This window comes from Chenopodium quinoa, unplaced genomic scaffold, assembly GCF_001683475.1.
Source record: "Chenopodium quinoa cultivar QQ74 unplaced genomic scaffold, ASM168347v1, whole genome shotgun sequence".
Classification (NCBI taxonomy): domain Eukaryota; kingdom Viridiplantae; phylum Streptophyta; class Magnoliopsida; order Caryophyllales; family Amaranthaceae; genus Chenopodium; species Chenopodium quinoa.
The window spans coordinates 6,037,138-6,051,726 of record NW_018742390.1 but is presented as its reverse complement, the minus strand read 5'-3'; the positions used below and the strand labels follow the sequence as shown (position 1 = coordinate 6,051,726).

Sequence of the window (14,589 nt, the reverse complement as noted above, 5' to 3'; positions counted from 1 at the left end):
TGAACAAAGTGTGTAGGAATTACCTGCCTCGAGATGAGTTTGAGCATCCTTTGTCGTTGTTCTTGTGAGGTTATCACCACCTCGCTCCATCCCGAAATTTGCAGCTCCGGGTCAACCAATGGTGGTTGTTGTTGCCTTGAGCTTTCACCCCTTACGGTCCTAGATCTTTTGGATGCCATTTTTGTGAGAAATGGTGGAATTTGAAGCTTTCTCTCTCTTAGGGTTTTGAAAGAAATTTTAGAGAAAGTGATAGAAATTTAGTGTAGATCGAAAGGAAAGATGAGAGGATTAAGAATATGTAAAAAAATTTGACTTTGGATGGAAGAATTAGAGAAGATCTTGAAAGGAAGTAGAGATTGAAGGTATGAAAAAGGAGGTTTTAGAGAGAGAAAGTGATGAAGAAGATGATGAAATAAGGAGAAAGTGAGAAAAGAAGAGGAAGGAAAGATTGTAATAGGACGGCTACAAAGTAGCGCTCTCGATCGGGCAAAAATATATTTATCTGAAAACTTAATTGTGCGCCCGATCGGGCAAATTCCACCGGATCGGGCGCGAATGCGAAGAAAATTTTTGCCCTTTGCTCGCTCGATCAGGCGAGATTCGCCCGACATATATTTTCTCCTTATTCGATTTCTCAAAAATTACGCCCGATCGGGAAAGCTTCGCCTGATAGGGGCGAAAATAGCTTGATTTCCAACCTCACTTGCGCGCCCGATCAGGCAAAAATAAAGCTGAAATTCTCTTTACTTTTGCGCCTGAATTTCTCAAGTCTTGCTTGTTGAAGACCATGTACCCAAGTATACGGTGAATCAATCTCAAAGCGGGGTGCTGATCTCACTGGCCAAAGAATACTTTGCATTAAAGTTGTTGCATCAGGAATATGTTTCCACCATCGGCGGGGGTTGTAGTCCGGGAGTTGGACATATTCGGGTAAGAGGATGTCAGCATTGGGGTTGAGGTCGAGGTATTCATTGAAATTGTGGAGGGACATTGTTTCTTTCTTGTTAAAGAGTTGGAAGGAAATGGAAATGTTGTTGTTCCGGAGGTGTGTTTCTTAAAAGAGGCGAGAAACTCTAAGGTGGGTTCTCGGTACGTGTTGTAGGCCTTTGAGACAAAATTGTTTAGCCCAAGATTGTTGTAAAAGAACCAACACTCTTCATCAATGCCAAGTTTGGTGGTTATGGTTTGATTGTAGTATTTGGTAGGAAGGAGTTTTCTTGATTGGAGGGCATCGAAGTTGGCTTTATGGTTTCGGTTGGAAAATTTGGTTGGAAGCAAAGGTGGTGGGGGTTCCACATTTTGAGGGGTTTGTGAAGATGAACCTCGTGGCTCCTTTCCACTCTTTCTCTTCTTAGAGCTAGTTCCAACCTCCGTTTTTTTTCTTTTCCTTCTTCAAGAAAACAACACCAATACCTTACCCCAAATCAACTAACAACCTCAAGTAATACCAATTAACGACCACAAGTATCACCAAGAAACCACCACAAGCAATATACTTCAAAAGGCAACACAAGTTAACCAAGAACACAACAAATAATTCCAACAAACAACTCATAAAACAAAACAACCAAGAGTTAGAACAATACTAAAAACAAAATTCACCAAATCACTCATGAAAAATTTCCCAACAAAAATCACCAAAAATTTATCATGAAATTCATCTAAAATTGCAAAATAGTTAAATAAAAACTAGTAAGGAGAGGGTTATACCAACAATGAAGCTAGAAATCACCTCCAACTAGCCTCCAAGAACATGAACTCCAAAGGTGCTTCAAGGAGTAACAATGGAGGAAATTCAAAATATTTTTTTTTTAATTTTTGATGGTGGAAAATGAAAATTGTTGATGAATTTGATGTTTTGAGAAGGAAATTTGCAGGATTTAAGATGAATAAGGAGGACTTTGGTGAGATTTTGGGTAGTTAGGGTTTGGGTTTTGGGGTTTTTGAGAGAGTGAGAATAAGAGAGTTGAATAGAGTGAGAAATGAGTGTGAGGGAAGGCACGGTGCTGTTATTTGCGAATAAAGGGGGGACAATACCCAGAGGGTCGCGCCCGTGGCTGGGGGGTCGCGCCCGCGGGTCTTAAAGATGCCGCGCCCGCGGGCTGATGAGCCGCGCCTTCTCCAGGGGCGCGGCCAGGCATCTACCGAAATAATTCTGTTCTTGATCTTCCACCAGCCGCGCCCTCTACATCACAAGCCGCGCCTGCGGGCTCCTGGAGTGGGCTCTCCTTGGGCGCGGCTTCACTCCTCCTTTGCACATTGAATTTTTTTTTTCTTTTTTTTTTCTTTCTTGCTTTCTTAATTCAAACATAGCTCAATAAATACCATCATATGACCTCCGATTTCCAACCATACATGCACCATTGGGCAAGTACCTATAAGTAAAAAAATTAAAAAACCATAAGACAAAAGACAAAACAACCAAAACGACAAAAAGTAAGAAAAATAGAGAAGAAAAGAGTTAAGGATCCGGGTTGCCTCCCGGAAGCGCTTTTGGTTAACGTGTTAGCTCGACGTTCCTTGAGTTAATCAAGGAGGGTCAAACTGACGATCCACATCAAGAAGAGTCACATAAATTGGTTCATCACATGGGAATCCTTCATAGTAGGGCTTGAGCCGGTGACCGTACACTTTGAATGGAGTATGCCCGTCTTGGGAAATCTCATAAGCGCCATACGGAAACACCTCCGTAATAATGTACGGCCCACTCCACCTTGACTTAAGCTTGCCCGGGAAAAGCTTCAAACGGGAGTTGAATAGGAGGACTTTTTGGCCTTTGACAAATTCATTCTTGACAATTTGAGCATCGTGCCAAGCCTTATTCCGCGCCTTGTACATACTTGCGTTATCGTAAGCATTCATCCTCAACTCCTCTAACTCATGTAGCTCGAGAATCCTTTGTTCACCCGCACTATGGAGGTCAAAGTTGATTTGCTTGATCGCCCAATGGGTTCGATGCTCCATCTCTACGGGCAAGTGACAATTTTTCCCATAAACAAGCTTATAGGGAGTGGTCCCTATTGGAGTTTTGAAGGCGGTCCTATACGCCCATAGAGAGTCGATGAGCTTAGAAGACCAATCCTTTCTTGTTCTAGCAACCGTATTCTCAAAGATCACCTTGAGTTCCTTATTGGTGATCTCCGCTTGACCACTCGTTTGAGGGTGGTAAGCAAGCCCCCGCTTATGAGACACTCCATATTTATCAATCAGTCGAACGAAGGTGTGGTGCTGGAAATGTGACCCCCCATCGCTAATTATGCCTCTTGGAACACCAAATCTCAGGAAAATCACCTTTTTGAAAAGATGGACCACCACCTTAGAATCATTCGTTGAAGAAGCTACGGCCTCCGCCCACTTAGACACATAGTCAACGGCAACCAAAATATACTTGTTCCCATGTGAAGAAATAAAAGGGCCCATGAAATCTATAGCCCACACATCAAAAACTTCAAGCTCAAGGATGGGGTTTTGCGGCATTTCATCCCTCCTAGAAATATTCCCTATCCTTTGACATCTATCACAAGTCTTAACAAAATCCAAGCATCCATGAATAGAGAAGGCCAAAAGAGCATAGATTGTAGAACCTTTGAGGCGGTCATTTGAGCACTTATATGCCCACCACAATGAGAAGAGTGACACATATGGAGAACACTTTGAACCTCATCGTTGGGGACACATCTCCTTAACAAACCATCGACCCCTCTCTTCAATAAAATGGGATCATCCCAAATGTATCTCTTGGCCTCATGCTTGAGTTTTCGACGTTGTTGTGAAGTGAAATCCAGAGTACGACACTACAAGCCAAGTAATTCACAATATCCGCATACCATGGCTCCGACTTCACGTCAAGGACATATAGCACATCATCCCTTAGAGCATTCTCTATTGGCAAACCATCATCTTCAAACCTTGCGCCGCCCAACCTTGAAAGGTGATCCGCCACCACATTCTCGGCTCCCTTCTTGTCTCTCATCTCATAATCGAAGTCTTGGAGGACTAAAACCCATCTCAACAACCTCGGTTTAGCTTCCTTCTTTCCTATAAAATATTTAAGAGTCGAGTGGTTGGTATACACAAATGTCCTAGAACCAATGAGGTAAGTTCTAAACTTCTCAAATGAGTGAATAACCACTAGGAACTACTTCTCAGTAGTTGTGTATTTTCGTTGGGCATCATTGAGAGTTTTAGACAAATAATGTATGACATGAAGTTTCCCATCCTTTCGTTGCCCAAGAACCGATCCAATGGCCTCGTCGCTTGCATCGCACATGAGCTCAAATGGAAGAGACCAATCCGGACCTTGGACAATAGGAGCGGTGCAAAGGGCTTCTTTCAACCTACAAAAAGACTCTTGACAAGCATCATCAAACACAAACTCCTTATCTTGTTGCAATAGGGATGTGAGAGGCTTAGAAATCATTGAAAAATCTTTTATAAAGCGCCGATAGAACCCGGCATGGCCAAGAAAGGATCTCACTTCCCTCACGTTGGTGGGGGGAGGAAGTTTTTCAATGACCTCTACCTTGGCTCTATCTACCTCAATGCCGGCATGGGAAATTTTGTGCCCAAGAACAATCCCACTTTCCACCACAAAGTGGCACTTTTCCCAATTCAACACGAGGTTGGCCCTCACACATCTTTCTAAGCAACGAGATAAATTGGATAGACAATATTCATAGGTGGCTCCTCCAACAGAGAAGTCATCCATGAAGACTTCTATCTCATCCTCAATCATATCACTAAAAATTGACATCATGCAACGTTGGAATGTTGCAGGGGCATTACAAAGCCCGAAAGGCATCCTACGATACGCATAAGTACCGTAGGGGCATGTGAAAGTCGTCTTCTCTTGATCCTTGGGGTCAATCTGGATTTGGAAAAATCCCGAGTAACCATCAAGGAAACAATAGAAGGAATGCTTTGTAAGCCTTTCCAACATTTGATCCATGAACGGTAGTGGAAAATGATCTTTGCATGTAATTGTTTTAAGTTGGCGATAGTCAATACACATGCGCCAACCGGTAACAAGCCTAGTAGGAACTAGTTGATCATGATCATTTTTAACTACTGTCATGCCCTCTTTCTTAGGCACAGCTTACACAGGAGATACCCATTCACTATGAGCAATTGGGTAAATAATTCCTGCATCAAGAAGCTTAGCCACTTCCTTCCGCACAACCTCTTGCATGGAAGGGTTAAGCTTTCTTTGCCTTTGTCTAACGGGTTTGGCATCTCCCTCTAGATCAATTTTTTGCATGCATAAATATGGACTTATACCTTTGATATCATAAATGGTATAACCCAAAGCTTTCTTGTGTTTTCTCAAAAGATTGATCAAGAGGGAGGTTTGCTCCTTCGTTAGGTTAGAATTGACAATCACGGGGAAAGACTCATCGAGACCAAGAAATGCATGCCTCAAGCCCAAAGGTAGAGGTTTCAAGTCTACCTTTAGTGCTCCCTTACCATTGGGGCTCTCTTCTCTTTCTTCAACTTGAAAGAGGTCATGAATGTAAGGAGCCTCCTCTTCCATGCTCGCATCCTTGCACTCCTTCTTGCTTTCCTCAAGCAAATCCTCATTGAATTGTATGTCTTCTTTGTGAGTACCTATCTTTGATTCATTCAACAAAACACTTTCGAGAGGATCATTAGTAGCATGCAAGTGGGATCGAGAAAATTCATTAAGCACGGTATCAAGAACATCTACTCTAAATCATTCACCACTTGAGGAGGGTTGTTGCATGACATTATTCAAATCAAACTCAATGGAATCATTGTCAATTTTCAAGGATATCTTACCCTCCTTCACATCGATGATAGCTCTAGAAGTAGCTAGAAATGGTCTACCCAAAATTATAAGAATCCTCTCATCCTCATCCATCTCTAGCATATAGAAATCCACGGGAAATGTGAACTTTCCTACTCTAAGGGGAATGTTCTCAACCTTGCCCATGGGGAACTTAATGGAACGATCTGCTAGTTGGAGAGTAATGTTAGTGGGGGGAGAGGGTTCCTACACTAAGCTTTTGGTAGACGAAATAGGGCATGAGACTCACACTTGCTCCTAAATCACACAAGGCTTTATCAAATTCAATGCCATTAATAGAACAAGGGATGGAAAAGTTACCCGGATCTTTCAATTTGATAGGAAGTTTTTTGGAAAGAATTGCACTACAATTGGCAGTCAAACTCACCGTCTCACACTCCCTTCTCCCACTTAAAAGATCTTTCAAGAATTTGGAATAGTGGGGCATTTGCTTCATAGCATCATCAAAAGGGACGGAAATATGCAAATTCTTAATGACTTCTAAAAACTTCCCAAATTGGGCATCAAGTTTAGCTCTCACAAATCGTTGTGGAAAGGGTAGCTTTTCCTCTCTAGGTTGGCGATTTAGGGGCAAGGGGGTGGCTTCTTTTTTCTTTGGCACCTCAACAACTTTTTCCTTTTCAACACTCAATGGCTCATTGGTTTTTTCACCCTTATTCTCTAACTCCACCTCTTCTTGGGGTTCTTCCTCAACTAAAGGGTCGCTCCCTACTACCTTCCCACTCCTAATTGTCACGGCATATAAAGGTTTTGGGTTGACTCCTTGACTTGGAATGTGGGAAGAAGAAGAAGAAGAAGAAGAAGAAGAAGAATTAGACGCAAGTTGAGCAATTTAGGTCTCAAGCATTTTCATGTGAGCATTGGTGCATTTTTGGGCCTCTTCAAGTTTCTTTTGATCCTCCTCACGCATTTTCAATAGAGCATCTAATTTAGCCATCACGGGATCATTTGGAGGGGCTTCAAGTTGAAGAGGTTGTTGAGGTGGAGGAAGTTGGGGTTGATGGAAACCCGGAGGCCTATTAGTTTGGGCATAGTTAGAAACGTATTGACCCCTATTGCCTCCGAAGCCTTGGTTAGGAACGTTGCTTTGTTGATTATTTCCCATGTTACCTTGATCACCAAAATTTTGATTTTGATGGTCATGGTATCGGGAATAAGGTTGTTGGTTTTGATTACCATACCCCGTTTGGTTAGAGTAGCCTCTTCCATTGAAATTGGAAGGGCCTCCCCCACCATGGCATTGGTTATCATAACCACCACCACTTTGGTTCCAACCACGGTTTCCACCTTGATTCCAATTCCCCATTTGATTAAAGTTTGGCCTTAAGTTCCCTACATTCCCCATTCTAGGAGCAAAATTCATACCAAAACCAAACCCGGTGATGAGTACCTTCCACGTCGAATCATAATCGAATGAAGTGAAAGTGTGGAAAGTCTAGTGTTGCGGATAGTTTTAAATTCTTTTCTTTTCTCTCTGTTTTTGAAAACCTATTTTTAGAAAACAGTCAAACCAGTTTGGTTGGTCCATTATATGGGTCCAATAGTAGTTTAGTTGGATGGGGCTTGAAAAGAGCTTTCCAACGATATATTATAAGCCCAATTCCGATGAATATTGAGGAAGTTATGGCCAGATTACTAAACTGGGCCCGGTTTAACATTATATGCGGCCCAATGATCTAGGGGAGGGCCTAATATGGATTTATCATTCCTAATGCAATTAGGAATGGTTTTAGTTTTCTAGATTCTTCTATAAGGTTCTTTTCATTCCTAATTCAATTAGCATTGATAAATTGACTTTTGTTGACTTTTTAGAGTTTTAAGCAGAATAAAAGAGTGTTTTTGAAGAAAATACGATTTTATCCTCCTGTACGATCAATTTCTATCTGATTTTAGAAAACGCGTCAAAAACTTGGTTGGCGCCTAACGTCAGCATTAGCGTCTGGCGATAATGTCAGCGTCTGGCGCTAATTCTGTTTTTGCACGTCAGAACTCTGGTTCGATTTTCTATCTTTTTGGCTGATTTTCTCTATAAATAGCCTTTTAAAAACTCCGTTTTCAATCATCTAGAATCATCAACTCTCTAATTCCTTCTCTCTCTAAGTTAAAGCTTCTCTCTCTCATTTCTAAACTTACCCCCTTTTTACACAATTCCGCACTCACAAGACCTAGATACACCTAACATTATTCGAAATTGCCTTCGCCCTAGACGTAAAAGGTTTTAATTTATGAGGTTTTGGTCTCAAATTTCTATTTCAATTATTTAATTTAATTGTTGTTTATTATTTTCCTTGAAGCTACTAACGCGTGTATTTTGTTATTAGAAAGAGGTACGAGGCATCCAAGTAAGTGCTTTAATTGTTTGCATTAATATTATGATATAGAAATCATATTTAGATTTTTATTTTGATTCCTAGTATCATGTTAGGATGTTTTATTGATTCCTAGTATCATGTTTAAGGTAACAACTATAATTCTAATATCAAATATGACAATTATGATTCTTGCGATGCTTCCTATTTTCTTTCCTAATATTCATGTTAGTATCATGTAAGGGCTAAAGCTTTGATTTTTATTGCTTAGTGACATGCTAGGGTTTGTTATTAATCTTGTTAGTATCATGACTAGGATCTTGCTATTAATATTATGTTTTAATTATTATGGTTATTATAATTGTTATAATGAATGTTATGATTATTATTATGTTGATTGATATTATTTATTGTTATTGCTTGATCACGCCTTTTATGCATGTTTAAAGGGAATTTGTATTTGTAATCACGCTTAATAAGATAATTAATAATATTGTTTAGGGTTAATTATGATTATAATTCAAGTGATCGCCAATAATAGTTTTATTAATGCATTAATATTTAACCAACATAGATAAACATGTTTAGGGTTAATCCTATTGATTGCATGTTAGTCAGAAAGTGCACATGAATACGATCAGAAAAAAGTAGAGGTCTATTATTTGGGCAGGTTCAATCTCTTTTAGGTTGGATTTGTAGCTTCAACCCCGAACTACCAGTCATGGTTCAAGACCTATTGGAGTTGACAATCTCTTGGATCGTTAAGGGGTGTAACCTTCACCCTGTGAATGGTTTACAAGTTCCTAAAACTTGTTGGCAACTTTTTTGCTCTATCTTCTTTCCCTTTGGACGCCACCGTACTTTAGTGTATGATCACAGTGGGGTTCAAGCTAGGGATAATGCTTGAAATATTCCCTACAGTTTTTGGCGACTCCACTAGGGAGGATTTCTATTTTAATTCCTAAAATTTATTTCGGCAATGATTTAGAATGAGTGGGTGAGACTCGAAAAGTTCTAAGTATTTCATGTGCGTAATTTTGATTAACATTATTGTCGTATGCATACAAAAAGATCTCATTGGAAAGACCATCCGTAATGAGTTAAAACATAGGATTTTTACACGTAGGAAATTTGAGGAATATCTTTCACAACTAGGTTCGAAATAATGCTGCGCGAAACTGAAAAATTTTATCGAGCATAGAAAGCTGCTGAGGCATGTAGGAACTAGCGTCAGCGAAAAAAGACTAGCACCAACATTTTGACTTTAGCGCCAGGCGCTAAAGCCAAAAGGCAGTGCTGGACTCTGTTTGCTGGCGCCAAGTTCTTCCAATATCGAGTCAGAAATATGCGTTCTAATTTTGACCAGTTTCTAGCACTGTTTACTTGATCCTACATCCTGATTGAGTTTTTCTCACTTTTCTGAAACCCATATGTGTTCTACATATGGACATAACCCTCTGGGAATTCATGCTCCATCCACCTGATTGAACTCTCTGTGCAACAAAGGGTACATCCGAGAATGTTGAATTCACCAAACCATGGAAGCGAGTTTTTTCTTAACTCGCGGTGTCCCATCCACTCGCGCCAGCCCTTCACGGTTAGGCTTCCGCGCGGCGCATCTGGAAAATTAACCGTGGACCCTCTTTGACTAACCCATATCCCGAACTTTAGAGAACTAGAGCCATGGTTAGGTTGCAAACTCATTGCATCATATTGTGCCTACTTGTGCATCTCTTACTTGTGCATACTTATTATGTGACTAAACTAACCGTTTGGTTTGACCTGTGATTGAGCCTAAATAAACTAATTAATGACTAAAGGACTTTGTTCAATTAATTAATTAATTAATTAGAGCTAAAAAATATACCTAAAATCGAGTCATAGTTCCTTTAAGTCAACCCGGATTTTTATTCCCGTATACTGCACAAGCGTCAACTTGTTTTGGTTATAGCCGGAGTTCTAGGAAGAACTGCGAGTCTTACAAAATATGGATCTGTAGCACCGAGTTGTATCTTTAATTTGGCGTTGGTTTAATCCCAATCAGAATCACAGATCAAAAGTTATGACTAAAATACCACAGCCTGTCCAGTTTAATGCATATACGTGAGGTCTTAACTTAGTCTTTGTTCGAGTCTAGTCACATAGTCTAGCCACATGGTCATGTCACGAGTCTTAGCACACACTTTGTGTATATGTCACCATGATCCTGTCTTAGTTTCATGCATGAGTCGGTTTTTTCCGTTATTTGAGTTGGGGGTACATTCTATTCCTAATCTTTTCATATTTGTTCCTCTACATTATCTTTCTTCACATCACAACCTTCATTCTTCCTACCTTCTTCCATCTATGCATGTTGAATAGAGTTGAGTCAAATAATTAACAAGGAATATCCCTAATTTTCCTTTTCCACAGTACTTGGTCGAGGAGAGAAGGGCGATTAATCAAGGACAACACCTTTGTTCAAGTCTTACGTTTTGATAAACCGATTCGTCAAAAGAGGAAAACTAAGAAGATAATGGCAACTCAAGAAGAAGTCAACGAACTTAGGAATCAATTGATTACCGTGAATGAAGCATTGAAAGCTTTAACCCTCAAAATTGATGACCTTGTGAAGCAACAACAAATGAACCTTATGCAAGAAAGCTTGAGCAAGCTATCTAGTGACTATAAGTTTCAGGGCATTAGTTCACAAGGGGTCTCGCTGGACAATGAACTTCTTCCGCATAAGTTCAATGCCAATGACATCCCAAAATTCAAGGCAACAGATAACCCTTACTTTCATCTAAGAGCTTTTGAAACTATAATGAACATTAAGGGGATTGATAAGAAAGTCTTTCATTCCTTGTTTTCTTTATCTCTTGAGACCGTTTGTCAACAATGGTTCTTTTCCCTTGACAAAGAGAAAACCTCAACTTGGGAGTCGATAACAAACGCTTTCATTGATAGATACAAGTGTAACATTCAAGTCGAAACCGATTATAGACAACTTAAAATGCTAAGACAAAAAGAGAATGAAGGCTTTACTTCTTTCTTCAATAAGTGGAGGGAAACATCCGCTAAGATGATTGAGGTGCCCTTCGAATAAGAATCTGTGAGGATGTTTATCAAGAATCTCCAAGAGAAGTATTCGAAGCATTTAAAATATCAACATAACTTGAATACTTTCAAAGCCGTTTATGACATCGGAATTGAAATTGAAGATGATCTCACAAAACAAAAAGCTACTAACAATAGTAACCACAGTGGCTGGAAAGGAAAGAAGAACGACAATCCTTCTTCTTCCGAAAACGCCCACTCTAGTAATAATGTTAGTACCTTTGACCATAATGGTATCTTAGCCATGGAAAATCAAGGATCTAAAAGGAAACCCAGGAGAGAGTTCACACCCATTGGAATGACCTATGATGCTGCTTTTGATCGTCTCTATGACCGAGGGTTAACCAAACCTATTGGCCCTACTGAGGATCCAATGCCAGAAAATCAATCTTCGACATGGAATCCCAACTCTTATTGTAAGTACCATCGAGGACGTGGTCATACTACTGATGAATGCTACAGGTTTCAAAATCTCATTCAAGATCTCATAGAAGCAAATAAGATCCCATTGCCTCTAGCTAACGAGAAGACTGGGTGATGATGAAGCAAACAACACAAGACAGAGGTGAGCTTCAATGACGAGATTTCATGACCTCTTTTTTCTATTTCTTTTTTTATTTACCATTTCCCCCAATAAGTCTAGCATAGACACCTTTCTTAGATTAATTTTGTAGAATCTTTCTTTTTCCCTTTTAATAAAATGAGTATTTATTTCCTTGCATATGATCATTTCATTATATTGCATTAATTAATAAAATAAAATAAAATCATTGTCGAATTAAGCACAAGGTATGCCAATGATTTGAGGCACCCCTTGTAGCCACATCATATTGCCTTTCACCCTTCTAATTTACAATCGTTTCTTCATAAACCACTTTGAGCCTTGTCTAGAACTTTCATTTTTCAACCCACATCTACCTAACCTTGAGATGGGATGGTGTGTAACATATGCAATTTTCAATTTCATAAAAATCTTGAGTGACTTCAAAAGATTAAAATAGCAAATAATAAGCAAAAAAAATAATAAATAAAAGTGTACAAAAGTGTAAGTGTTCCAATGTCTTTGACATGAACATGTCTTTGATATGAACACGTCTCAGATTGCGTCTCTTATCGAATTGCTCAGTACCGTGCCTGAGAAACATGAATGTCAAGTGAGTGATAGACCGCATGATCGGGATTGCCCACACTTATAAAAATGAAATACATGCTAAAGCAAAAGCGAGAGCTAAAAAAGAGTAGAAAACCTCAAGCATGAAATACAAATACTCAATAGCAAGGTTGCACACCTTGGGGGAGCTTATCAAGGGTCTTGAGCCTTTATCCCCTTCTTCTTCAACCTTTAGCCTAACCACGTTACAACCCTTCAAAAGACCTTTTGAGGTATACACACTTGTGCGAGGTTCGGCCAGAGCTACGTTCGGCCTGATTCCTAACGGATACGTAGGCAACCTCACATCGAGGTGCGACCGTAATAAAAATGCATTCATATTCATATTCATATTCATATTCATATTCACATTCACATTCACACATCATGGTCATATCAAGGGATCTCCAATGCTCATCCCTATTCACTTAGAGCTAGACTTGGGGGCTTGATCCTTACATCATTAGCTTACCTAACCTAAGAGCCACCACCATTTGACTCTTTTCAATATCATTTTCCACACACTTAGCCCTTGCGACCTAACATTAGTGTCACTTTCACACACCGCACAGATGCATGATCAAATATACTTCCCTTAGGAACCCTCACTACTACAAAAATGACCCAAGGAACTACTTCAAAGGCACCAGAAACATCACTAATCCGGTTTCTTAAATAATGAAACCATGCATGAGTATTATGTGGTTTCTTAGGTAATAATAAGAAACCAAATTTCACTAACATCCGGTTTCTTAGATTTTAACTATTATTTAATTTTAAAAATATAGAAACCTAGACTATTCTTATATTCTCATAGAAGATAGAATAGTAGAACCGCCGCCCTCCTATGCCTTTTAAAATTAACTGCACCCTTCATTCATTTGTAAAAAAAATTAAAAATAAAACTTCTCCGTTATTCTCACAAAGGCAAAAACCCAATCAATTCCTCATTTCGTCATTATTCCTTCACCTTCTCTACTAATTATAGATCTCCATACTATGTTTCATCTCTAATGATCTTTCTTTTTAGTTAAATATATAAGCACATGATCCTCTTGTTGCATAATTCGTCTTCTCGTCAATTTTCGGTAAGATCTCTTTCATTCTGTGAATTGGGTAAAAATAATTTTCCATAATTTGATTTTTTTCTGTTTATTTGCGTTTCCCATTTTTTAACTTAATACGAGTATGTGAAATTAGATTGATAAAAGTGAGGATTCAGAAATTCAATTATTTTGTTGAATAAAAAGCATTTGGGTATATGTGGATGATGGATAGGTCTGGTGGCGGCGGCACCATAAAAGTAGAGGAGCGAGATTGTCAGATTGATGCAGCGAAATGGGCAGTAAAGAGAAGAAATCCGGTAGTGGTGAGACTATTATGGGTAAATAAAAGCAAGCAGTTGAATGGATATTAATCGAAGAAGACATAGTACGGCAAAAAAATGAAAAAACGAGGAAAAGAGCATATTTTTGTGAGTTGTGACGACAAAAACAAGAACAAAGAAAAAAGATATTTGTGTGTATTGTAAAGAATTTAACTTCTGTAAAATATATGTATTGTACATCTGTATTCTATGTTAGTTCTTCGATACTTTTTTTTTTTTTTAATTTTTTTACAGTTTTAGGGATTAGATAGATTTGTATTTAATTATACAATATAAAGTTATCAATTTTGGAATTGGTGAGTTCTTTTAGGAATTATACGATAAGTTGAGCTTAATCGTGGCATTACAACTTTGATGTTGCGTTATTCTTATTTGAAAAATGATATACATAACCCTTAAGGCTACATATAAGTATTAAATTAATTTATGCGAGTTTTTGTCATGAATTTCTAATTTTATACAATTTCTAAAAGTATACTACCTCCAGCCCAATTTACTCGCAACAAAGGAATATTTTAAGTCTCACAAATAATACCCCTTTGTTGCGAGTAAATTGGACCGGAGGTAATATTTAATGCTTACATGTAGCCCTTCTACATATAACATTACCCTTCTTATTTTAGTTAATTATTTATTTTTTTTCAAAAAAGAGGCAAAGAAATTGGTCTTCTTTATAAATTGGTGTCTTAGCCTTTTACCAAAGAAACTAGTGGTCCAAAATATACGGTGCCTTTGCCTTAGTTAATTTATGTTTTTGGAAGGATCTAAGAGACCGGTTATAAGCCAGAACCAGTCTCTTTGGTTACTCTAAGGAACCAGGGAA

General features: G+C 38.8%; 2 protein-coding genes and 1 long non-coding RNA gene across 3 annotated transcripts; 1 reads left to right on the top strand and 2 right to left on the bottom strand.

The window, feature by feature from the left end:
* Window positions 1-2,529: 2,529 nt before the first annotated feature.
* LOC110701139 (protein NYNRIN-like) lies at window positions 2,530-3,477 on the bottom strand. Its single transcript, XM_021878732.1, has one exon. It carries the CDS (start codon window positions 3,475-3,477, stop codon window positions 2,530-2,532), a length of 948 nt encoding a protein of 315 aa, XP_021734424.1.
* Window positions 3,478-6,656: 3,179 nt separating this feature from the next.
* On the bottom strand, window positions 6,657-7,169 carry LOC110701119 (heterogeneous nuclear ribonucleoprotein U-like protein 1). Its single transcript, XM_021878713.1, has one exon. The coding sequence runs from the start codon at window positions 7,167-7,169 to the stop codon at window positions 6,657-6,659; it is 513 nt and encodes a 170-aa protein (XP_021734405.1).
* Window positions 7,170-13,082: 5,913 nt separating this feature from the next.
* Window positions 13,083-14,059, top strand: LOC110699452. The gene is made up of 2 exons (XR_002506897.1): window positions 13,083-13,467; window positions 13,658-14,059. It is a non-coding gene; the product is annotated as an uncharacterized LOC110699452 (long non-coding RNA).
* The last annotated feature ends 530 nt before the right edge of the window (window positions 14,060-14,589 follow it).